The 26,563-nt window shown below is 32.4% G+C and overlaps 2 protein-coding genes across 4 annotated transcripts in view; one reads left to right on the forward strand and one right to left on the reverse strand.

Annotated features, from left to right (window-relative positions):
• 5PtaseI (inositol polyphosphate-5-phosphatase A) overlaps positions 1 to 10,886 on the reverse strand; it is a 31,839-nt gene extending 20,953 nt beyond the window's left edge. Inside the window, exon 1 of one of the 2 annotated variants that reach the window (XM_018507661.1) lies at positions 10,769 to 10,886. The gene's annotated coding sequence lies outside the window, so the exon portion shown is untranslated. Of the gene's footprint in view, positions 1 to 10,104; positions 10,254 to 10,768 lie in introns of those variants that run through there. The other variant, XM_018507662.1, reaches the window with a different exon arrangement.
• Scgalpha (sarcoglycan alpha) lies at positions 1 to 26,239 on the forward strand. Of its 2 annotated transcripts, XM_018507664.1 has the most exons (12): positions 1 to 506; positions 1,941 to 2,245; positions 3,117 to 3,244; positions 4,823 to 4,962; positions 5,025 to 5,200; positions 5,533 to 5,634; positions 12,958 to 13,132; positions 14,405 to 14,652; positions 23,064 to 23,135; positions 23,648 to 23,791; positions 25,515 to 25,583; positions 25,672 to 26,239. In XM_018507664.1, the coding sequence occupies exons 3-12, from the start codon at positions 3,124 to 3,126 to the stop codon at positions 25,694 to 25,696; spliced, it is 1,272 nt and encodes a 423-aa protein (XP_018363166.1). In that variant the 5' UTR covers positions 1 to 506; positions 1,941 to 2,245; positions 3,117 to 3,123; the 3' UTR covers positions 25,697 to 26,239. The 2 variants fall into 2 exon arrangements, with proteins under 2 accessions (XP_018363166.1, XP_018363167.1); XM_018507665.1 differs by lacking the exon at positions 23,064 to 23,135.
• The last annotated feature ends 324 nt before the right edge of the window (positions 26,240 to 26,563 follow it).

The raw sequence follows: 26,563 nt of genomic DNA on the forward strand, positions 1-26,563 counted from the left end.
TCTTTTTTTCCCCGGTCGACGTCGTTGATCCAGACAATATCCTCATTCGTCGTCGTTGGCCTAGCCTATCATTTTATTGCACGCGTCCAAAACTACACGCCGCGACTTTACGCGTGAGCAAGGCGCATGAGTTTACCATGTGCGGGCTTTGACCGTTGCGGTTTTCGTTTCGCTGTGCATTACATTGACCCGACCGGTGGTGTCTACCGCCGACGCACATTGCAGCAAACGTTTCCGGCTTCCGTAGGCACGTTAACTTCGGCACGTGTGCATGCCGTTGGTGCGTGCATGCGTTATAGTACAACGCGACGCACGCGCGACGGAGCCGACCGACCGACCGACCGACGGCGACGTCGACGACGAGGTGACGTCGGGAAGTCGCGTTGGCGGATTTTCGGAGCTCGAAACGAATCGCGTCGGACCAAGTGCGTCGTGCGCGAAGCGCATCTTCACCGATACCAGATTCTCTCTCGTCGTGGATAAATTTCTTCGCACAACCGACCGAGGTATCTGGACCACCCCGCGTAACAATCGATACCGTGTCGCTCGATTTCCATGACCTTACCGGGAAATTGAGGTAGCACGCCTAGGGTTATTAGCCGTACCTTTTTAAGAGTATATACATGTACTCTTTTTAAGGTCGTAAAACTTCTGGTCATTAGTTAAAATTTTACATTTATAAAATTATATTAATAAGAATTGTTACAATTAATTGTGTGTTTTAGAAATTTTATTTTATTAAATATTTACATTTAACGTATAAAAAATTACATCCCTTTTTTCTGCCTTCAGATCATTGTCTTTTTTTAAAAAGTGTACACATGACTCTTTCTTGTGATTCAGATATGGTAACCCTAAGCATGCCAAAAATATCGAGCCGCGTTCGCTCAGGGCTCTTTCTTGGATTTATCGCTCTGCAGTCTACACGCGTATCCGTGTCTCCGATTTCGTGGAGATATATGTTTAATTTCGTAACGCTAAACATCGTGCTTTAATTGAAAACCTTATTGCAACAATGGACTAACCTACAACGTAGCCAAATTTAATTTCTTCTCGTAATATTGTTCATTTATGATCTGCAATTTGTAAACTCTTTGGACATGTGCCAAAATATGAGACTTTTCATGGCAATATACAAATAAATGTATTTTTCCATCACATTAATTTTAGAATTTATTTTCTTCATTTTTACAACATATGGGTTTTCGTCCATTATTGCCGTAAGATCTTCAATTATTATAGGAGAAGATAAATTTTCAAAAATATCTTTCAATGCTTTTAATTATGTTTAGAATACCGTGTAATGTGTACTTTTTTCATTTATAATATAATGTGCAGAAGTTGAACCTACAATTTTAATAAATCACCATGCGAATTTAACATCATATTCGAAATTTTAAAAAGCAGAGAATAGTATGTCCAAAATTATTAGCTTTAATATATTGTATTATATCATTTTAATCAAGGAAATAAGTCGGATCAAAGTTTCTTATCGTGATTATTTAAAGGCTAATAGAACAAAATATGTCTCTTCGTCGAAATCCAGATTAGAATAAAAGCTTGCTTCATAATAATGTGTAAATAAAATTCATATTTCTGCAAAATAAAAGTTGTTTAAACATCAAAGATTTATTTCATTTTATATGCAAATCTCAACCTTTTTAAATTAATTTCTATACAACTAATTTAAATAAAATTTAATTTTTATAAAGTTATCCACGATCTCAGTATTTTGAAAATTTTTCTTAGTAAAGTTTTCAAACTTATATACATTCATCTATCTTTGGTGAATGAGAATAAGAATTTATTGACATTGTGAGTACAATAAACTGAACAATAATAAGCAATAGTTAAGCTAAAAAAATAACTGCTGTAAATTAAAGAGAGATATTTGAGCTAATTTTCAATTGAGATTGTTGATGTATAATAATTCATTGCAGAAACTGGAACTTGCATCATGGAGAACCAAAATTTTCGGTGTCGCGCCTGACTAATACTAATGCTATATCCCTCGAAAAACTATCGGGAACAATTAATGCAGAGGGAACAACGCATACTTTTCTCACGTGCATTATTCCACCGGGTGTAATAATGGTAAAATTGGAGACTGCATCGCGATTTTTACACAAGTGTATATGAGTCACGCAACGTATATACGGTGTTGATACTGACGAACGGATATCGTTTAAAGGTTCTGCTGAAAATCTCAATCAACAAAGACGCGTTAATCACGCACGATTTCACCGTAAGTAGAAATCACGTCTTCTGTGTAGCGTACATCAATTCTAAGAAAGTCAGTAGCGTTTTCGAGTGAACGTTATTTTGAAGAAATCACATTTCACGAAAACTTTTGAATATATGCTGGAAAGAACGTATGCTGGATATTTTCAATCCAATATCGATATATGTATTTTAATTTAGGATTAAATTAAAATTCAAATTTTCTGGATATTAAAATAACTACCAAGATATTACTAAGAATAAGTTAAATAAATATTACCTTATCAATAATAAAAAATGAAATAATTTAATTTCATAAAAAATCGTCAAAATCGTCACAACTAAAAAGGATGGTTAAAAAAATTGTCAAAATTGTAATAACTAAAGAGAGTAATTTTTTTTAAAGATTGTGAAATAAAAATGATAAAAATGATTTGATTTTTTGTTATGGAATATATTATTTTTTCGATTTATTTATCAATATTATTCGATTATCAATATATTTCTGTTAAGTTAAAAAATAATTTTTTCCTTTTTCTAAGAAACTTCATTATTTTATGGTACCTTTGAAGTAAAGAGAGCGATATAGTAATTTTTAAAACAACAAACTTTCTTTAGATTATATCGAATTTTATTTGTGTAGCGTTTTGTCAATTTTTTTAAATTTGATTCATATTGTTTTATATAAACATAAAAACGATTACAAATTTGATAACCATTGGATGATTCATTGACATACTTATATTCTGTTTCGTGAGAACCAAGTTTATATGATCCCGAAATTCGATCGTTTGGATCCAAAACGCTACAGGCTCTTATCGTTTGTATATGATCTTATCTCTTGATATCATTAATTGATATTTTCATTGTTGGCATCGCTCGTTGATACTTTCCAGCACGACCATGCATCCGATCATAATATTACTGTCGACATTGGTGGCCTTCATCGCCGCAGAGAGCATTTTAATGACAGAGGTCTTTGTCATTCCCATCAGACCCGAGATTTTTGATTGGAATACAGATGGTAAAAGACATATATTTAATTTATTCTAATTTTTTTTTATAAAAAGTATTTTACTATAATAGTAATAAGGCTCAATAAACAGAAAGAGAAAGGGCTATGAGTCTAAGAAAGTACTTTACTGTTCCCGGTATCGTAACTATAATATGTATATCGAACCTCACTATTAATAAACATCTTAAGAGATGAAAGAAAAAAGCAAAGAAAAAAGCGAAGAAAAAAAATAAAAGAAAATTGTATTGTGTTCTATTCTCATATGTACAAAATTATTATGAAATTAAGATGAAAGATAAAATAATTAAAAAGATTTTCTCCGATTTTATTTCCTAGATTTTCTGTATGTTATATTTTATTACAACTCGGAGTACTATTTCTATAAAAAAATATTTTCATGAAATTAAATTTTTTTAAAGTCATAAAAGACAATTATACAAATTTTATTAGATATTTACGATTCAGTGCTAAGTAATTATTTTGGAACGAAGCTTATTTAAAATAAGGAATAATGTCAGGCAGCTATAATTATCCTACGTTGATACCCGTTAACCCACAATACGAAATTAAACTATGTCTTCATACGTCATCCGTAACACGACGCGAATAGCAATTACTTGTTGAACTGTCGTAAACGTTCCGCTGACCTTACAGCCAATATTGTCGCATACCACTGTACTTTCTAATTTGACGCCTCTAAACAATTTTCGAATGATACGAGAAACGAATTGTTAAAATTATCCTGCCTCATATACCTATAATATATTGTATTTGTCAGATTAGATGAGATTTTCCAGATTTATTATTATTTCTAGTACAGTAGAAATATTCGAAAGCATTCGACAACCATCAATTTGATGAACGGAAGCCACCATTCTTTCATAAAAATAAATTTTCAAACATTTATTATAACTATTGTAACAACTGATATTATCATTATTATCATACAATAAAATTCTTTTTTCTGAAAAAAAAAATACAAATTTCCATTCATCGAGATAATCGAACTCTTCAAAATATTCATATTGTACTAGAAATAGTAAATACATTCTGTTGATAAATCTTTGGACATTTAACTTTTTAAAAAAGTATTTTCGAACATAAGTTTATATGAACTTTTTTTATTTATTCGACTTCTTTATCACTAGTTGCGTTCAGCAGAGAAAATCAATCAGCGCTTAGTGATTTCTTGATTTCCACTGTATAAGTTTGGCCCCGATCTTTACGAACATCGTGTATAACTTTTTATTTTATTTTTCACCGTTTTTCCTTTTTTTTATCAACATTAAAAACTGCATATCTCGTTAATTTTATTTTGTCTGCCATTTTAGTCTTATTTTTTAAGCCTTTATTATATATAGACATTTTTATTCCTAATTTTTCACTTTTCTCTTTTGCAATTTTTAAAAAAATTTTATTAAAATATTTATATTCACTTTTTATTTCATAATTTTTCTATTATCTTTTAAATACAATATATTTTATATATTTCTATGCATTTATTATTATGTACTTTTTTCTGTATTTCTTATAAATAATTGTTCTGTTATTTTCTATCACGGATATTTATATGTGATTTTATTTCAGGACATTCCGATCAATTTTCGTATCAACCGTCCTTGCTAAACGCCCCCGATCTCCCGTCATGGATACATTACACCTACAGTAAGAAGGATCATCACGGCTTTTTATACGGCGTCGCACCCAAAGATCAAAAGTATTTTCAGGTGATACACAATCATTGTACCATCAGTTTACAACTGACAATACTTAACTGAGATAATTTTAGCTGGAGATCGTGGGGTTGAACAAACATACCTACGAAACCCGTTACAAAGTGCTTGATATGAACGTACTTGAAAGAGAAAATCTGACAAAGTACGAAGTACACCTAAAAATCGACAATCTCAACGTTGAGGATATGTTCAATCAAAATCGCACTCAAAAGCTCCTCGATATATTCAGGTTGGTTGCGTAAATTTCTTATAATTTACTATCTCGTAGTTACAGCGTTCTTATCGATAATGTATGTACGTCAGTCTGTCATTTCCTTTCAAAACGTATCAAAAGGGGAATTTTTCGATATAATATATGTAACAGATTTCTCAGAAACCAAATTAAATTTAACTTCATAAAGTAAAAAAATAGAGGAAACTGATGATAACCATCTGCTTTAAAATAAAAAAATTTATTATGGTGAAATCGATTAGTTTTGTTTCTCAGAAACTATATCGCTAATTAATGGTAATTAGATAATAAATGATACCGATAATAAACGCATTGAAATTTAACTGCAGGAAAAAGCTATGGAAAGGCGCTGCGGACTTATACGTCACTTTTTTGGCGTCTGCGATCGAGCTCGGAGCTCGTTTACCCCTGAAGCCCAGCGAAGGTGAAGGGTGAGTCATATTTCTAAATTGTCCTCTATCCAATTTAATTTAATTCTTATTGTTAGATCCGAAAAAGTGAAATTCACTGTGAGACTTAGAATGACTAAGATTCCAACTATGACTTTTGCCTATTTCGATTTATAGATTGTTTCGAGCGTTCCATCAACTATCAAATTATACAAGCAAATAACATTCTCAAACAATGACTGCGTTAAAAGTAAAAAAATAGCAAAAGAAACTAAGGGCAAGACCCAAACGTTATATAAAGAATCTTACAACAGTTGCAAAGCTATCTTTTCTGCTAAACGCAATCAATCATAAGCTGTGTATATAAAACATATCATTAAAATAATAATATACGTACATTTTATTTTTACATATGATGCGTATTAATAAATATTTTCACGTTTCAATCACCTAACGTGACGAAGAGTATTGTACGAAGCACCTTGAATCGCAATTAACGATTGTCATCGATTACATCATCGCGATTAAACGCTGTTTCTCTCGTGGATTCTTATCGTGACGTAATCTGTTAATTGATAAATATCACTTTTTCGCGTAAAGATGCGATGATTTCCCATGGAATCCGCGATTGAATGACGGCACCGTTACTCACGCATTTCCTGGAATAAGCCTTCGATTACGTAGAACGAACCGATGGACTTTCCATTGAATGTTTGTAATCGTTACAGTGCACAGTTCGTTGTGACTCCCTTAAGATTCTGATTCTATGGATCAACGATCACAATTTATCGCGGTACTCCTACACGGTATTCCCGCAGGCACGTAAACGAGCGATAACGTGATTTATCTTTTCGCTTTCATGTCTATCATGCTCATTGCAGGAAAACACTTGCGTTTCTAAAATGAAGTGGATTTTCTATAATCGACGATTACCACACATTATCGATACAGACTAATATTTTTAATGACGAGAAGATTCAGGGCGATGATAAGCGAGAAAAATATGGAATATTACGAGCGAACAGTTGTAACGGATGTAATTTGCAAAAAACATAAACTCAAACTATATGTAACTAATGTAATATTTTTAAATGCGCGTGTTTATAATTTAACTGTTTCCTACAGTTGGAATTGATATAATATGCCTTGTGGTAATAGTCTAAATATTCAAATCAGTATATAATTATATGCAAGTACATATATAGTGTATATTAGTAATTCAAGATTGAATTATTTAAAGCAATGAAGACCCAGCTTTGACCGTAATAGGTATTTTTTAATTTCTAGTATTGATTGTGTTTCTCACATATGCGGTCTAAAATGAAAGATTCTTAATATTGTTTACATTACGTCGCCTGAAAGAAAGACGTTGTTTCCTTATTGTACCGATTATTGTGAAAAATATTATTAAAGCCTCGGTGGTCTAATGGCTTCGGACGCTCGTACGGAATACAAGAGATCCGGGTTCAAGTCCCGGCCGAAGTAATATTTTTCGCAATAAATTTATTAACGGTTTCAACATATTAACATCTTTATAATATGATGCTTGATGATAGCATTAAATTATTAAATTGCTTGTCAATTTAATTTGCGATTACTAGAGTAATTTAAAAAAAAAAAAAAATTGCTAAATTTATAGAAAATTTCCAGAAAAACAATTCGGCGCGCAGTTTGAAAAGACTACAATATAGTATATAAGCAAGTACATATACGAGTATAGTGTATATTATTAATTCAAGATTGAATTATTTAAAGCAATAAAGATCCAGCTTCGACCGTAATAGGCATTTTTTAATTTCTAGTATATAATTATAATTAACAAATTATATTTTTAGACTCTCCCTCTAATTAATAATTCTTACAAATAAGTGCTTCTAATTAATATAAAAATTCTTTGATTCACGGAAAGAACAAAAGAATTTTGCTGAAGTATCTAGAAATTATCTTTAAAAGGCGCTATAGGAATACGCGCTCCTCGTAAAAAAAAAAACTGTTGTGCCAAATTAAAAAGTAAACTTCAAGAGTAGTACTATCTTTAATTATACAATAAAACCTAATTGTGCTATATATCTTTTGTATTTTCATTGAAAGGTCTTTATTTAATCCAAATATGATAGTAACTTTAATTCTTTAAAAAATTATTGTGTCACAAAATTGCGTTACTTCATTCAACTCAGTCTAAAAATTTAGATACAGACCAGAAAATGATTTTGTTGAACCATCAAAATAATTATGTAAGACGCTCAAGCATTGAGCAATGCTGTATAAAGTTTTGACGTTCTGACAATTAGTTCGTACTTCCTGTGTAATTATTTTGATGGTCAGCAAAATTATTTTCAGATCTGTATCTAGCTTTAGGTATGTCAGCAAAACCGTCATTTCCATGTATTATATTTGATTAAATTAACTATATTATATATAGTGGCCCCCCCCTCTTGACATAATGCTTTATGATAATAGTCCTCCAAGTTCTCAAATTAGTGTATGATTAATGATTATAATAAACAAATTATATTTTTAAAATCTCCATAGATTCCTTCAGTTAATAAAAATTCTTTGATCAATATTCTGCCGATTAAATTGAATTGAGGATAAGATATTTCATCTTCGATAGTTTATAAGAAATTGGATCGCAAAGAATTTAATTATGAAATCTCAGTAGGTAGAATCTTGGGACTGGTATTCTACCCATATTTTACGCTCATTCTTGTGGAGGAAAACGATCTCATGCACGCGGAATGATGAGACAAGTCATTTGCGGTGTGGCTGTTATTGAAGCGCAGCGTAGCGTAGGCTGGTTTCCTTCCGGTGCAAGAATATGTGACATAAAAACAACGTATTTATACGCGACGGCGGCATGTCGCATCAAAAGAAATTCAAATGTTACGAAACCATTGTTGCATCAACATAATACAGGATGTGACGCGGGATATCAGAGCGAAAAAGAAGGAAAGAGATCCTGCACTGCAATTTCCGATGTAGATTTATGTTTGGGTAAATATATTGGGGCAGGACAAGTAATAATAATTTGTTTCGTAACGAGACATCGATTTATTGTGAAGCAGTTCAAAGTCATGCTTAAGCGTACTTTCCGGCAACGAGATTGGAAACAATGGTTTTTATCACAGAGAACAAGATTAATTAATAATATTGAATAAGTGTGTTTTGCTGTTTTAATGTCGACAGATTATATATTCGTTGCTCTCGATTTTCTGATTCATCACATGTGATTCATTGCATGCGATTGAAATAAAATCAAATCGTTCATTATTACACGACATGAGTCAACTTTTTTTACAAATCAGCTATTCTTCGGAAAAGATATCCTTGCTTCGAAAGAGTTTCATGTTAAATATAAAAATAACATACATACATGACTTGTAGATATGTATAGCATGACTAAGATTATCCAGTGTTTTATTCATAGCAAATTGCATAAAATAAGTCATTTGAGAATAAAAAAAATTGCGAGAATTTCTCTTTTTCTATTTATCTATTTAATCTTCTTCTTCATGACGTATATCTTGTGACGTATACTTTGCTTTTTACGCAATGATTGACACAATCGTCCGGAAGCAAACTTTTGTTTCTCGCCTGCTGAAACTTCGCAGCGAGATCGCATCTGTAACGCGACTGCGTTCTCGTTTCACCAGCTATAGCGTATCACGTTTGTCACCGTTATGCCCGTGTCACACTACACGCAAAAAAATTTTGCTGCTCCAGCTAAAACTATCGCTGTTTTTCGTATCTGATAGAAAATTATTGGTCTGTTTTCTGTTCCTGCACTAGACTGCACTAGAAGTCTCTTTCTCGCTTTCGACAAATATCAAATACATATCAATTTCACTTTAAGTTCCAAAAGTGTACACTGGTTCAGCCACAGAAAACAGACCTTATGTATCACACGCATAGAATTTATAACACAAATCTAAATTCTAAAGGCCTTGGCACATAGAAAAACTTAAGACAAGACTTAAGCAGTAACGAAATCAACATGTTGGATTCGCTATTGCTTACGTATGGTTTTGTGATTGGTCGATTCGTTTACTGCTTAAGTCTTACGCCTTAAGTTTTTTTATGTGCCATGGCCTGAACTCTGTCATCTATATGATTAGATACAATTAGATTGTAATCCAATATCGCAGTACTTGCTAGAAATTTATCTATTTTAGCTCATTTTTCGTACTTAGATAATTTTCACTATAACTGTAAGATTATTTTTTTGAGTGTACGCATTGGAGACTGAGGATTGAGAATTGAGGATTAGAATTCAGCCAATTACAACGAAACGGATTAAAATTAAAACTACCTAATTGGTCGAATTCTAATCCTTAATTCGCAATCTTCAATCTCCAATGCGTAGTGTGACACGGGCATTATGGTGCTATTGTCGAAAAAACGTGATGAAACCGCAATAATAATAGTCATAAAATTATAAGTCGTTCCTAAAATTAATAGTTACGATTCTAATATTACTGCGCGTTCGACGAATTTGGATCATTGTGGAGTTACCTTTTATGTCTCGACGTAACACCTACGTATTTTTCACGTTAATACGTGAATCACCACGTATTGTCATCGCACTTTGTATTCAACGTCGAAGGCTTAAATGTATGATCAAGCAAAAGGTCGAAATTGTTACATTTAAAATGAGACGAATGGAGGCGATTAATCTCACAACGAGATTTCTAATTCGAAAAGTAAGTTAAACCAAGATTAAAGTTAATTTACATTGGAAAAACAAACATAAGGTCCGGTTCCACCAATGTAAGATTAACTTTAATCTCGGTTTAATTTACTCTTTATCTTTTTCTAATTATAAAACTACGAATTCTTAGAATTAGAAAAAGATAAACAGTAAATTAAAGCTTAAGTACATAATGATTGATACCGTAAAGACATCAGAAATACACTCGACTTCGCGATAATTCAGTTAAATAGACAGAAGGAATAAAACGAACACATCTGAACTTTTCAGGGAAGAATTCTTGTCCAGCCTAAGTTTTTTATTCTTAAGATTTCTCGGAAGTTATTCGACACTGAGAGTCATATCATAATCGCGCAACGGAGCGAAAATTCGAAATCGCGCCCACGATCGCAAGACGAGAGAGAGCGACAATTAATCTTTCTCGCGACTAAAATAAATCGATTACACGCCGACCGATCGTACGTACACTGTATATTGTCTAGTTGTCACTTTCAGACTTATTGCGTCGCACATGAAGTACGATGACACCAACAGTTTGCTAACGGCAATTATTCCCAACGTAAATGTGATGTTGTCGTCACGCTCTCGGAACACTTAACTGACTGACTGGCGGGGACTTGTTTCCACGGATGATAAGGCTGCGCCTTAGGAGCCACTTCGACCTTAGATACGTATCAGTGCACCATATCACTGCGTATCAGTGAAAGCCGCAAGTTCGCAAATCGCGAAATCGTTGGAGTTTGATTGGGCGCCACAACATTGGACCCTACGGATACTGGGTTTTGTCTAATCGACTCTGGATTATCAACGTGAATTCTTGAGTATCCGAATGGCATAACATATTCATCGCAAATGAAATTATGATCCGAATATTAGTTGGAGATGTAATTTCAAAATTTAAAAAGATAATTTAAATTTTTATATAAAACACAGTATGTGTTTCTCATCAATTCGCAGATATGAAAAAAACAACTTTTTTCGAACAGGAAAGAAGTTGGGTAAATAAAAGTTAATTTTACGTTTCCTGTATAGGTGTACTGACTGGTCATGCTGAACTAATATCACACATATATTACTTGAAGCATACCATAATGATTCGAAGGTTATTTGATCGATGGATAGTATTTGTAAAAGATATTGAATTTATAAATACGCGAGCTATATGTATATAGGTTGTAGGTTGTCATTTGCACGTAAGGAGACTCAATATCGTGAAGTAATTATATAATTCTGGGTCACAAACAGAAATTTGAAATCAATAGAATATATTAAATGCAATTACAGTTAAAATTTTGCTCAGCAACGCGTAATAATTATCAAAAATGCGAGAGGTTAAAAATGTATTACATATATTTTTAACAAAATAAAAAATAGACACATTAGAGATTTTTCTATATTACATTTGAAAGTAATACAGTAAATTTGGCGAATCTGGATTAAAAATTATTTCATTAAGTAGATATTTTTTTAAAATAATTAAGATAAGACAATTTTCATTTAAATTACAAAATTGTATTATTATAAATATAAATATTGATCTTATTGAACTGAATTTTCCCTTTACAACTTTTCAATCAGATGCGTACTTTCCGAGGTATTCGCATCGATAGATTAAAACGGACCACCTTGTATATGCATATATATAAAATTTATTTTTACGGAAAGTATAAATTTCCAATTTTAGTCTTTTAATTGTTGTAGAGACTACAAACCTGATACACTCTCAAATCTTTGCAGAACCTAAATCATTATTACATTAAAAAGATGTCAAAATGTTAGTAAAAAAGTCACTTTTCAATTAACCCTTACCGTACCATCTACAATTTGGTGCCTCATCCATACCATCAAGGATCACTTCAAATCTCTTCGTCTTTTCGCCTCTTCAAAATAATTTAAAAAATCTCTAAAAATTTACCAACATACTTTCAACTTTCTAGAATAAATATTGACTCTTTATTTTGGAAAATAATAAAATGTAGTATAATTTATAATTACCGAAAGACTCAAAGAAACTTGCACGAACAGGAATCGCTCGGTCACTAGTTACCCATATTAGTACGGTAAGGGTTAATAATGATTTGTTTTTATGTTATTCTGACGTTTCCGCGACTTGCTGTTCTGTTTGGGAAGTGTCATAAGATATAATCTGTGCAAACAGAATTATAATTCAAGCGCGACTGATGAAAAATAATTGTTCTCTAAAGAATTAAAGTATAGCGGTACTGAGAGATATAGAGATCTTGTTTGAAATATAAAACATTTGCGTTAGAAAGAAAGGCAATTAATAATAGCCTTCCGAATGCGATAACGACATTGACCTGTATCGAGGGTACGGTGTCAACAATTTACTAGACAATCATTTTCCGCGTTTATTGTTAATGCACGCTCGTATGGGCAAAAGTCCCACGCGCGCTACTTAAAAGAATCCTTGACGGGAATGACGCAAATACCGTGCGGCATGGATATCACGATATGATCCGCCTGATAGTCGAGTACAGGTTTTCTTCGTAATGTCGCGAGTGATGGCTCTTTGACACCGATGAATCTTCCTTGATCCTTGATCCTCAGCGTACATCGATGTATTTTATATCTCATTGCAAATTATACTTCTCTGATATAATTTTCTCTTTGTCAAAAAGAAATATCCTTTTATTCAGAGTTGTCGTGAGACTGGGTAGTACCGTACCATTCTCGCAGGAATTGAACGAATTGCAAGAGGAAGTCAAACCGTTATGGAAAATGCCGTCATGCCCCAGAGACTTCAAAAGGACCAGCGTAGAGATACTCTTCCGAGAGGCTGAGTTCAGATTGGATTGGTGTTCCTTCAGATTAGTAAGTTATGATGGATGCTATATGCGAAACTTCATTTATTGTGATTAACATTGCATGTTCGAGAGGAATCTCTTTCATAAGACCGCAGCACAGACTTTTGCATAACGCATAGTGCATAAGCGAATCAGCTAATCAGAATCTTTCCTTTCCTCCCATTACATGGAAAAGAAGAATTTCAATTGGTTGATTCCTTTATGCACTATGCATTATGCAAGAGTCTGTGCTGCGGCCTTTATATTTTCGACATGAAAATTCATTGCCTACTTTGCTGTTTGTAATGTTCACTCACTTCACTATTTATCTTCCACAAAATTATGCAAACATAATTGTAACGATTCCTATAGTATTATAGTATTTTGTTGAATAAAATACGATTTATCAATTTCTCCATCATGTCACAATTTTAATAAAAATAACGTTAAAGAGATAAATAATAATGATTTGAGGGTCTTTATAATATTGTAATATCAGCAGCAATTTTTTTAAAATTTTGTTAAAGCTATGTGAAAATATCAATCTTTATTTTTAAAGTGCACTTTGTTTCGTTTCGATATGATTTTTTATTTTCGAGATATAGCAATTAAAATATCAATTTTTATTTTTAAAGTGCACTTTGTTTCGTTTCGATATGATTTTTTATTTTCGAGATATAGCAATTTGAAAATATTATATTGTGCATTTTATTGTTAATTTCATATTGCTTTTTTATTTAATATGATCCGATTATGTAAGTATATATTATGTAAGCAAAAAACATTTGCTTTTCACGTAATGCAGTATTAAAATGAAATAAAACGCCTTTTCTATGTATTATACAGGAAAAGAGTTATTTTCAAATTGCTCTTTTCCTATACGTAATATATGAAAAAAGCGTATTATTCTAAATTTAGACAAAAATTTGCTGCCAGTGTTGCTACATTATGAAAACCTTCAACGCATCTTCGACACTATTTTTTCCAAAATTATGACGCGATAACCAAATTTAAAAAACAGATTCGTGTTCACAGCAGGTAAAAATACAATCCAAACACGTCATTGTATATTTCACTCAACCGTGTCGTCATCACATATTTCTTGCGTATTGTCAGTCGTTCTTAATTTACATTTACGGTTATTTCCGCAGTCTCATCTCTCAATCGATCAATTTCCATATTCAATTTTACGTAAAATGTCAGTGGCGCAAATCACGTGCTACCTCTTTGTGATGTCTCATTATCCAATACTGTCCTCGTCGTAATAAAAATAGTTGTAATAAAAAGACAATTTTTACAGCTAGAGGAAGATCAACAGAGTCTGCAGCATGAGAGTGCCCGTAGGGGCCCCAGCGCGAATGTCGTGGATCTGCCCTCTTCCGGCATCTCCGAGCACACAGAGTGGCGATGGGCACGTTCGACGAAAGCTAGCATACCCACTAGAAGTTATTTCAAGGAAATCGCTACCACGATTTTCGTACCAGTTATACTGCTTCTCGTGCTGGGCGCCTTACTTAGCACCGCTTTCTGTCTACATCACGAGAAAATGTAAGCACTTTGATACACCTCAATGGAAAAAAATCAGTCAAAGCTGCTTTAAAATGATGATCGTTTGTATGCTTTAAAATGATGATCGTTTGATAGAAAAATTATTTTTATCAACTTGATTTCTATATTTCTACCTTGCATTAGAACTAGAATATTTATTTTTTATGTATTTCTACTTCTTTTTTTTACTTACCTCTACTTCCTTTTTTGTTTACTTATATCTATTTTTTATATCTCTGATAGATATCAGTCGACTTTTTTTTATGCATTGACGACACGCATAAGAAATCGCGATACGAGATTCTGTGCTGTGGCTATAAGAATGTACGAGATAAAATACGCAAGTCTTGTGGGCTAGCTAAACAAAATTATTGTAAATTGTTTTAGGGAGATCAACAGAAGTAAAAATAATATATTAATGATAATAGCACAAAATGTCAACAAATAAGTCTGTATATGGCAATAAATTTAAACAAAGGAAAACATATACACTAAATAATGTATTAATAAATTTTTGAATAAATCCAAAAGTATAGAATAAATTTTAAAATGATGTATAACTAAATTTTACAATGGATTAAAAACAACAGGTGACATATTGTACATTTTTGCTGTTAATACATAAATATCGTGATATAAAGTGAAATGTGAAAAATATATATCACATTGACAAAGAAAAAAAAAGCCTGTCAAAAAACACACGTGTCACAAAGTGGCAATTCACAAAAGACCAAGAGAATATGCAAGAAATTCACGCGAGTGAATTTATAACTCTAGCTTCAGTGCACGTGAACGGAAGTATTATCCAATTTACGATATATGTAATTACGCTAGTAATTATATTGAATGAAGAGCAAGTAGTTATTATTGAAAACACAGTTTTATATACAAAATAGCTGATCATTATCGAAGAATATTTTAATAACAGATTCAAAGCTGGTTTTTGTTGAGCAAACCTTTGGCAAGAAGCCTAATTAAGAAGAATATATGTTTAATTACCAGAACGTTTAATATTAAAGGCTATTTCAATATTTTGTAGGATTAAGAACCGAACATTTTGTCGTATACACTATCACGTTCCAGTTTCTTTTTCTTGCAGCCCGAGGCAATAAAAGCAAACGTTCAGGGTCGGTTAATTTGCGACTGATGAGTCGCAAAGAGGCGGCACTATGTTTCGAGAAACATGCAGTAAAAAGTATTAAAATTACATAGTCATCGGAATAGTGTAATTTACATACGTGACATAAACACCAATTGCAGGCAAAATATAAACGTAGGATCAGGATTCTTGTATGTGCGATATAATCGATCCAATTATGATCTTATTATAGACTTTATGTGCGTCACTATGCTTATATTACATACATACTATTTAGCACGTATACATATTTAAAACAAAATATGACTATTTCAGCTCGTTAAACATCAAATTTATTTAGGTCCGAACCCATTAATGATTAAACTTAAAATAATGCACTGGCAGAACAATTTATCATGTCATTCATAATAATTAATACAAGGTATTTGCAAAAATTTATATACTTAATCCTTAGTACACACGATTGAATTATTTATATCCTGCGCATTTTTCTTTGAAATATCAGAAGCACTTAGCTAAATGAAAGTCTTTATCCTTTCCTTTTTTTAACACACACAACTATATAAATAAATTATAAAGATGTTAAAAATTACTTTAAACATGTTAAAAATTACTAATACAAAAAATTAATTTCCAATCATCATCAATCGTTTCAATTTTCCATGAACTATCGTACACGCGCGCGCAGTACAACTATCTGCTTTTTAAACCATTTAGAGTAAATTTCACTCTGAAACATCATTTTTCAAGACTGACTCAATTTTAACTCTTTACGTTAGATTCCATTCTAAATATAGAAAATATTATATTCTGTCGGTAGATTCTAATATTCCCGAGAGAACAGTAATTGTCTTTTAATGACTTCCGGTAATGTTTAATTAGTTGGCTGTCAATAACATCGGTAATGTTCTGCGCTGATGTCTCTCGCAGGAAACGGAAAAGAGAAAGAGATAAAGAAAGAGAAAACAAGAAAAAAACGCACGTAAGAGAAACGAAAAGAACACGAATGAATAGAGAAAAGAAGAAAAGAAAACGCAAATGAAATAATAACAAGAGAGTACAATAAAAAATGATAATAAAAAAAAGAAAAAATCGATTGATCAATATATCTTTTAAATCTAATTAATTCTCAATATTCTCGGCAACATTATTTAATAACACCGAGATTGTACTAATGACACATCGTATTTCGCTTAGAATTTAATAAAAGGAATTATCAATATAAATTTTGAATCTATTTTGAATCTACAATTTATTAGTGACACTTTCCAGGTAGAAAAATTCAGAAATAAATTTTAGAACTGCTCTTTAGATTGAAGCCTTCTGTCATTAGAATTAATTATACAAAATAATTGGATATATATAACAGGGCAATAGGAGTCAAGCACGGTAATTTTTGTGCAAACCAATACGGTTAACAAAACAACTTTATTAATAATTAATCCGCTTACATGTTTCGGCTCACTTTTGAGCCATCCTCAGAGACAATATAATGTAATTACAAAAAATTTTTTTACAAACTAATTTCAGTGAGGCACCTCCACCTATTAACAGAAATTATAATATAAAAACGAATTCTATTAATGATCTAAAATGTATTAAAATTAATAAAAGGTAAATTTGGTGGAAGCAAAAACGATTTATTGTAAAATAACAGAAGGTAGCTCACTAAAACAAAAATTCACCATATCGCAAACACTTAAATTCTATACACCTATTAACGAAAACGATAATATAAAAACGAACTCTAATAACAATATAAAATGCATTAAAATTATTAAAAGGTAGATTATAGGAAGCAAAAATGATTTATTGTAAAATAGAAAAGGTAACTCAGTAAAACAAAAATTCACCATATCGCAAACACTTAAATTCTATCGGTTTAATCAAAAACCAGTCTTTGACCACAGATTCGCTGAATGAGCTACCTCCTATTATTTTACAATAAATCATTTTTGTTTCCTACAAATTTACCTTTTAATAATTTTAATACATTTTAGATTGTTATATCCAACCATTTTGTATCATTAAAGAGTCTTTAGGAATTAATTTATATTTAGAATTAATTATACTTTCCAAAGCAGACAATTTACGTTTAGAAAACATTTAACCGTTTTTATCGAGGGGGTAATCACTTAATGTAATCGTGGGACAGAAGTCCTCGAAATCATTATAAAATTCATATTAAATTTCTATGTATAATCCAATAATTACGTATGCAACCACGATAAATCATTGTATAATGTTAAATAAATTCGTATATTTTACCAAACGACTTCATATGTAGCGAAAAGAATTATTTGTAATCAGATGAAATCATATGATGTCATGTAATCTGTGGAATATTTCAGCTAGTGGTTACCCCCTCGGTTTTTATAGTATATAAAAATATATAAATAGATGTTATAAATATACGTTTATTAAATTGTCAACGTTACAACGTTCTTATAACGTTGATTAAATAGTTAAAAATATAAAATTTCAAACATTTATTTTTTACTTTATATACGATTTTTATTTTAGACATTTTTACGATTACACATTTTTCTTTTATTATACGTCTAAGCAGAACATTCTGTATAACGAGTATACCGACATATTCTTTTCTTACAATATTTATGCCTAGTCATGATGATGACGATGCAAACTCATGTATCATCTGGTCTTTCTTTCTCTCTCTCTTTTTGTTTCGTTAGACGTTCACGTTTGTCATACAATGCGAACATTGTTACCATTTTAGTTACCAAAAACTGTTTGGTTTCTTAACCACGTGTATACACACTTGCCACTGATGTGCAACCATGTGCAACGTACGTATGTGCGTGCGTGCGTACGTACGTACGTACGTACGTGCGTGCACACGTGCATGCATGACGAACGGGTAAGTGACCGCGAGTGATCGCAGGTTTACGATCAACAGTCAGATGGTGTATGACGTGATCGAGATCGGAGTGACGCAATAGAATCGCTTATCGGTGTTTACACGGAAATAGATTGATGTGTCTGCGATCAACTCGATTTCCGCCGATCGATGTAATCACGCAACGCGTGCTAATTTTATATTCTGATCGATGTAAACACCAGCTGGGTTTTGTATTCTTGAATTGGCGTCTGGCCGCGCGTCTACTAAAATTTCCCACTATCACAGCTCTTGTCCACAATTACGATGCATCGAGCTCTCACGCAGCAATCGATGTCACTGCTTAAATAATATTACGTCATATCTCGAGAATTTACGTGTGCTTATGTAAGACAAAAAAATTTTATTGAACGTGTGGACTCAAGTGATCAACAAAATCTTTTCAAATATCTTTTAATTTAAAAAAAATTAAAAATCTTTTTTAGTAATGTATATTATATCGAAAGTTTATCCGGAGAATGCGTCCAATTGCAAAAAAATATAAAAAAATAATTACTTGACAAGGTGTAAAAACTGATTATTTAATATATTATTTCAAGCGTAAAAAAATCGAAATATGATTGAAAGATATAAAAAGAATCTTAAAAAGCAATATGTTTTTCAGCATGCTCAATATTTTGCAAAGTATTTATGCTTCAGATATATTATTTTATTTCGTATACTAAAATCTGTTGAATAAAAGATGTGGAATGGAGCGGGAATTTCTAATAATACCTACAAGTTCGTAAAATGACATAACGCTGCCTCAGATGAACGCTTCAATTGATGACCACAAAAGCGGCGTGGCCGGGCTTCACTACACCACTGTAAAAGGCGTGAAGTGCCCGGAAATGATGCTTACAATGGCTACAAAAGCCACTTTACAAAGTTACCGCGTAAGTGCTACCATAAAATCTATCGGCTTTTCTATGCACTTATGAAAACGTGCTTTAACTGAAGATGTCCGTATTTTTATATTCTGCACGTATAAGATACATGCAAAATTGTTAGGAAAAATGTATCATTCAAAAGCTTCTGTCTGTATATTTTATTAAGTTATTAAGTACAAGCAAATATTAACCCTCCACCAACAATGTAAAATTTTCAATCCTAGTATGCAACCTTAATCATTCTTCTTCAATTTCGAATATATTTCATAAATTATTATTATTATACGTATATGTCTGATATATCTCTATAAATGTTTATTTCACAATTGCATCAGTAAAAAAAATGATATAAAACCTGAAAGAGCTATTTTTAAAGTGAAATCTTTATATATTTATTGAAATTAGGGTTAAAAAGATACAAAACACAAAAAAGAATTCAAATTTATTTCCACAAAATTTTATGAAACATAAATAGCTGAGGGCACAGATATGACTTCTATTTGTCTTTTCAACGAAACAAACAACTGGATACTGGCGTCCTTGTACAAACAATTTCATTATCAAGTTTTTTTAGAACGCGACTGATTGTGAGTCTCGCTATCTATCTATTTTCTTAAAATTCACTGCAAAAAATTAATGTGTCTTAAAAAATCCCACATTGCGATGGAGGGTTAAATATAAAGTTATTAAGTACAGATACAAACAGTTTCTTTCATTTCTGCTACAGCATACAACTTCAATTGACTGATCTAATTTGGCGTATGTATCTCCAAGTGTATTATAACGATATTTTTGTCGCTTTTATCGGCCACTTTGCGAGACACTTTTAGTTTGGCACACAGCATGCAACTCGTTACTTTTGATGATACCGGCTAATCTATTATAATTAGACATTTTACGTCAAAGTATATTTATCGTAAATATTTAGCGAAACCTCTTGAACCTTTCAATGGTAATGCGTATTCAAACGAGATACACAAAATCGCATCTAATCTAATCGTCTAACGTCAATATTTTTTGCAACGGAGAGCAGTAAAACTGTTGAGGTAATTTATAAACAGCTCACATCTCAGTATGCGAGTTACGATCGTTGGGGAAATAAACATGAATCTATAATCGCTCTGTTCGCCAAGTGTAATAAGTTCATTATCGAACATCCGGTATGTACCAATTATGAAATGCGGTTTGATGATGTAAATATTGTATGACTCGTAATATAATATTTACGTTAAATATTTTACATTTATTATATGTATATAGATGTAACAATTTCGACGAGTTTATCTTCTATATTTCAAATTTCTACATTCTGTGATGACAAAGATGCTAATTAGCGCGCTGAAGGCACGTTGCTTCCTCAGCAAGATCGCTGAATATTATGGCGGATTCGATATGCGTCCATAATTAGAAGCGTATCGCGGTACGCGATTAAACGAGATACGGTGGAACTCCGTTTATAGCTTTTAATTTGGTTGTTTATACTTTAAAAAATGTAGATGCGGATTTAACACCATGAGTGTTAAATATAATTTTTGTCTTGATGTTAATATAAACATAGATATTTCACACCATGGCCTTAAACCATAGTGTTAAAAATTCACATCATATTGGTGTTTATATCAATATTAATAAAGTAAGAATTATATAAGCACCACATGATGTTAAAATCCACCCCATGTTAGTGTTTTATGTCAACATTAATTATACGAGATGCCCCGGATTTTTCATATTAACTTTGACGGTATGATCTATGAGTTGAAATAAGAAAAAAATGTTATATAAACATAGGTCTTCAAACGCTTTATGAGCAAAAAAATGAGCAAAAAATATAAATGTGTAAAAAACAAATTTACCTAAGTTTTTATTTCGAATTGCCGTCTGCCCAAGTCAGTACAAGCTTCGAACCGATATAATTTTTAATTTATTACCTTTTTTGCGATACAAGAAATTTTCCTGTATATGAAGACTTCTCGCAAAAAAGATGATAAATTCAAAATTGCATCGATGCATCTCAAGATTGTATTAACACGAGCGGACGACAATTTGAAACGCAAACTTAGGTAAAATTGGTTTTTTTTTATATTTTATATTTTGGTTGTAACTTTTAATAAAAATATTTAAAGAACTTTTTTCTTGTTTCAGCCGATAGCTCATACAATCAAATTTGTACGAAAAATCCGAGAGGGAAGAGAGAGAGAGAGAGAGAAAGAGGACATTTGCATAGACATTGTTGGTGTTAAACCTACATCCATATTTTTTAGAGTGTACGCGATAATCGGCGCGTTTGCAGAGACCATGCCCAGCGCACGCTCGTACGCACTCGAGTGCGTGCGTGTCTTCGAGTATGTACATACATCGTGGGACGCGACAATTTTCATCGGCGTGTCGCGATAATAAGTCAATTACGTCGTGCTACACGTGACGATTGACGCAACGCTGACGCAGCCGCGTGCATTTCGCGTGGCCACGACATCGGGAGTCGGCGGGATCTGTTTGAAGTCACAATCGACACGCATGCCGCACATTTCCGCGTTTTTTGTCGAATTGCTCGCGTTTACCCGAGGGGAGCCCGACAAACCGTGCCGCGATCAAGGTAATCGCGCGGTTGATAATGCGGGCGCTGCGCAAACAGGAACAGGACTCGCGCGTCATAGGCGCGATATGACTCATTAAAAAGTTCTGGTGATTACACGAACGAAAAGAGAGAGAGAGAGAGAGAGAGAGAGAGTGAGAGAATAGCCCGTAGAGAATCTATTCATCGGAATACGACTCGAGCGGTAATGTCGTAGAAGCCTACCGCATAACGGAAGAAATCCGGTTTTCGCCGAAATTATACGAATAGTTTTACCAGCGGGCGGCGCAATTTCTTCGGTTTAGGACATGATTTTTTCCTATTCTAATTGAATTTTTCCGACAAATATATAAACAAAAATTACGAGAGAATTGAATCAAATACGAAAAATTTTCTCATTTAAATATATTTCCTTATTTGAATCTTCATTTCTTGTATTGTTGTATCAAAATTTTTACTTTACAGATATTTTAGTTGACAGACATCATAAACATTTAATATAATTGATATAATTGAAAAGAACATAATTTATTAATTTAACATTACGTTAAGAATAAATTAATGACGGATGTTTATGATATCTGGCAAAGTTCTATAAGTATTTATACAGTTTCTTCACTTTTTATCATATTATGCCTTATGTATGTTCGTGGCTCCAAGGCTTGCGACTATTGTGTTCTGACGTAAATGGTAATTAAAATCCCAGCCGCTGCGGGAAAAATAGTATTGCCAGAGTCTCATTATATATATATAAGAATAAATTTTCGTTTTTAAAATACATAGTTTAATTTATGGATATTACTATAATATAATTTATGAATTAATGCAAACGTTAATGTTAAATCGAGCAGACAAGATTTGCATTAACGATATTAATTGATCAATCGCTATTTAGACTTTGGAAGCACTTTTGCGATGAAAAACATGGATATTTATATTTTATTTTCCTAGGACGGATCTGGAGTCAGATGAATATTTCGATGAACTCTTTAATATTTTCCTTTTGAGAGAACAACCTGTCAGGTATGTTCTGTCGTTGAATAAACAATTTAAGATTATTTTAATCTACTAATTTTCGCAAAGTGTAACACCGTTACTACAAGATTTTATTAATTTCATGTGTTTGGCGTAAGTCGTAATATCGCCGATTAAAAAAAACTCAACTAAGTTGAAATTTGTTTTCAATTAATTTTTCATTTTTTTAAGCTTTCCTATCGTATTTGCATGTTACATAATACTTCACACATTTAAACATAACGACGCTAGAATCGATAAACGCTTCTTAAAACTTTGCAAATGAAGATTAACGACACTTATGTTCGTCATATGATAACCATGACGACAAAATAACGGCTAGCACAGGTTCAAAGCCGGATTTTAATTTTATTCATGCTCCTAAACTCCATCTTTGTTGCATAATATAAATGCGCGAAATCCGGATTGCGGGAAAAATTAATGTTTAGTTAAATATCCGCTTTAACGGAATGAGATTTAAATATCCGCTTTAACGGAATGAGATATTCCTATTTTTACAGAGAGAAGCGGGAACCTACGCCGGGAGAAGGAGTTGGAAACAACGGAATACAAATGGTTCAGTATGCTATGCCAGAGAGAGGTACTCTGAAGTCATTGTCAGCTCAGCCACCAAGTCCGAATGATTCCCTATCGCAAAGTCCAAGGTATAGAGATTTACTCAATATAATAAATATCCAGTTTAGAGCCTAATCTATAATGTGCTCTTTGCTTTCTGTTTCTTATACTCTTTATCTCTTGACTCTTTTCCGTTCTTGCGATCGTTTTACTGACGATCATGTTTCTTGTCAAGTGTTTTTTGTCTTTTCCGAAGTTCGTCAACGTTTATCTCGGGCGACAGAAACGAAGAAACAGGTTTAGGGACAAAAAGGCAGAGATAAAAAGTGATAAAAAGCAAGAAACAGAAAACAAAAAGCGCACTATATGTATAGATTAGGCTTAATTCTTTACAAAAAGAGCTTCGTTGCAGATGACAGATCTTGTTTGTTAGAAAATTGTCGCGAATCGCGAATTTTTCATTGGAACGGATGAAAAATACAAAATAAAATACAAATACGGGCCAGAGGGGGGGGGGCACACATCATCGTGCATCTTTTTACAACGAAATTCAAATGCGTGCAAATGTGATACCGGTTTCGATTTCTAGAAATCTATGAGCGTGAATAACATTTGATGAATATTCAAGTCATTATTGGAATCTCTTTCTCGAGATCCTGTTTCAGATAAAATATAAAAATAAAATCATCAGAGATTATCTCGTTTATTACGTAGATGGCATAGAGCAGGACATCATTTCTTAGGAAGAGAACACTGTGTATGCGCGCAACTTGCAAGCAGATTCATTAATCAAAATGCTAACGTACTTTACTACTGTACGGTAATTATTTCCAGTAAAATACACTTCAATGCAATCGCATTGCGAATCTATTACGTGGAAGTCGTAAAAAGCCATTCGTATAACCGAGTGAATTTTTCTTCACTTTTTACAAGAATTTAAATTACGCAAGAGCATAATTGCAAACATATAGTAGCTATATACTGTTTATATAGAACACTTTTGATTACTTCACTGATGACGACAAAGTTTTAAAAGACTTTTAAAGAATCTAAACATTTAAAGTATAAAGAATCGATAGACATTGTTAAAAGTTAAAAGAATTTGAAAGATTTAATAAGTTAAGAGAACTTTTTACTCACTAGTGTCTCTTAAATCTGTATTATACTAAGTAATGTTTGGAGATCGAAGATTACAAATTGGAGATTAGAATTCAACCAATCAGAACAGATTAAAATTAAAATTATCTGATTAACTATTCGAATTCTAATCTTCAATTCGCAATCTTCAATCTCCACAAGGCCGGAATCAGACTACGCATTGAAGAATGAGATTGAAGATCGAAAGATTGATGTGTGATCAATCAGAACAAAAGGAGCTAAAATTTCTTTGTCCTCATTGGTGAAATTTCAATCTTTAATCTTTAATCTCAATCTTCAATGCATTGTCTGATTCCGGCCTAATATGACATAGACTTAAGAGATATCAGCAAGTAAAAAGCTCTTTCAACTTTTATGAACACGTAGTAATATGACGTCGTAATATTACACATTTCTCTGTAATCCAAGCGATGGTTCGGTATGACAGTCCATTTTTTAAATATTAGCTAATATTAACTAATATTAACTAATAGTGTTTTCGAGTGCAGTGGGTTTGAATCTAATCCAGGTCGGTTAACTCGAAAATACGACCTCATTCAATCAAAAATCAAAGAGTATACGACGTTAATAATTCGATCTGGGTTGAATTCGAAACCACTGCACTCGAAAATGCTACAATATTTTTAATATAAATTTTCTAATATTACTTTTAAGAATCTCCGGTGAACGCTGCAATCCATATATTCGTCCAAATCCGCCGCCCTACGCCGGACCAAGCAACTTGTAAGTATTTCCGATCACGACTTTTACGTACTTACGTTCTAAATCCTAATCCACGTATTACGTATCCGGTTTTGTTTCGTGTTCGCAGTGCCGGTCTACGCGCCGATTTCTGACTACACGAGCAGCCCGCGAAAACCTGGTTCTGCTAAGTGAAATATAATTCGCGGGCGGCTTTCAACTCGACGTTCCGAGAAAGGTATGAGCCGAGTATTGCAAACTCATCGAAACCAGCTCCAAATTTGCAAGTTGAATCACATCAAATACGCACGTCGCTTATTATCGGTAACCATAAACACGTATTGCGTCACGCCTTCCGAGCAATATATCAGCGGTTTGTGTTACGATACATTAAGTGTTCCCTCTGGGAAGTCGATTTGCGTTTAAAAAATTTTTCGGAATTTACAATTCCAATAGAATAGAATAGAATAATAAATAGGATAGAGAGATGCGTTGCGATTATATAGGACAGCATTCTTTCGAGCAGCATTGTGTCCAATAACTTACATTGTAACGATAAAATAAATATTGTTATGTAAAATGAAGAATAACGTATGAGATTATTATACTTTATAATAACTGTAGTGAAGTTCATATCTATGAAATAAATGTGTAACACTATAGAAACATTGTGCTTTAACATTTGCTCTCATATTGATAGGCAATCGAAAGTGGAATTATTTATTTCGTTAACAATGTATAATAATATATTCTATAAAAAAAATAACTTTTGTAAGTATTCTGTTCAGAAAATTGTACTTTATAACGATTTTAGTAAAAGTTGTATTAAAGAAATAAATGTGTAACACTAGAAACATTGTGTGCTTTAATATTTGTTCTCATCATGACAATAAGTAAACAAAAATGGAATTATTTCAATATTTTAACAATATATATACATAATATATAAATTCCATGAAAAAATAGCTTTTACGTTCTGTCCTTGTTGGCTCTAAAGGGAACCGAGTAATTAACGTTTACTT

This window comes from Trachymyrmex cornetzi, unplaced genomic scaffold (genome assembly GCF_001594075.2).
Source record: "Trachymyrmex cornetzi isolate Tcor2-1 unplaced genomic scaffold, Tcor1.1 scaffold245, whole genome shotgun sequence".
Taxonomy (NCBI): Eukaryota; Metazoa; Arthropoda; class Insecta; order Hymenoptera; family Formicidae; genus Trachymyrmex; species Trachymyrmex cornetzi.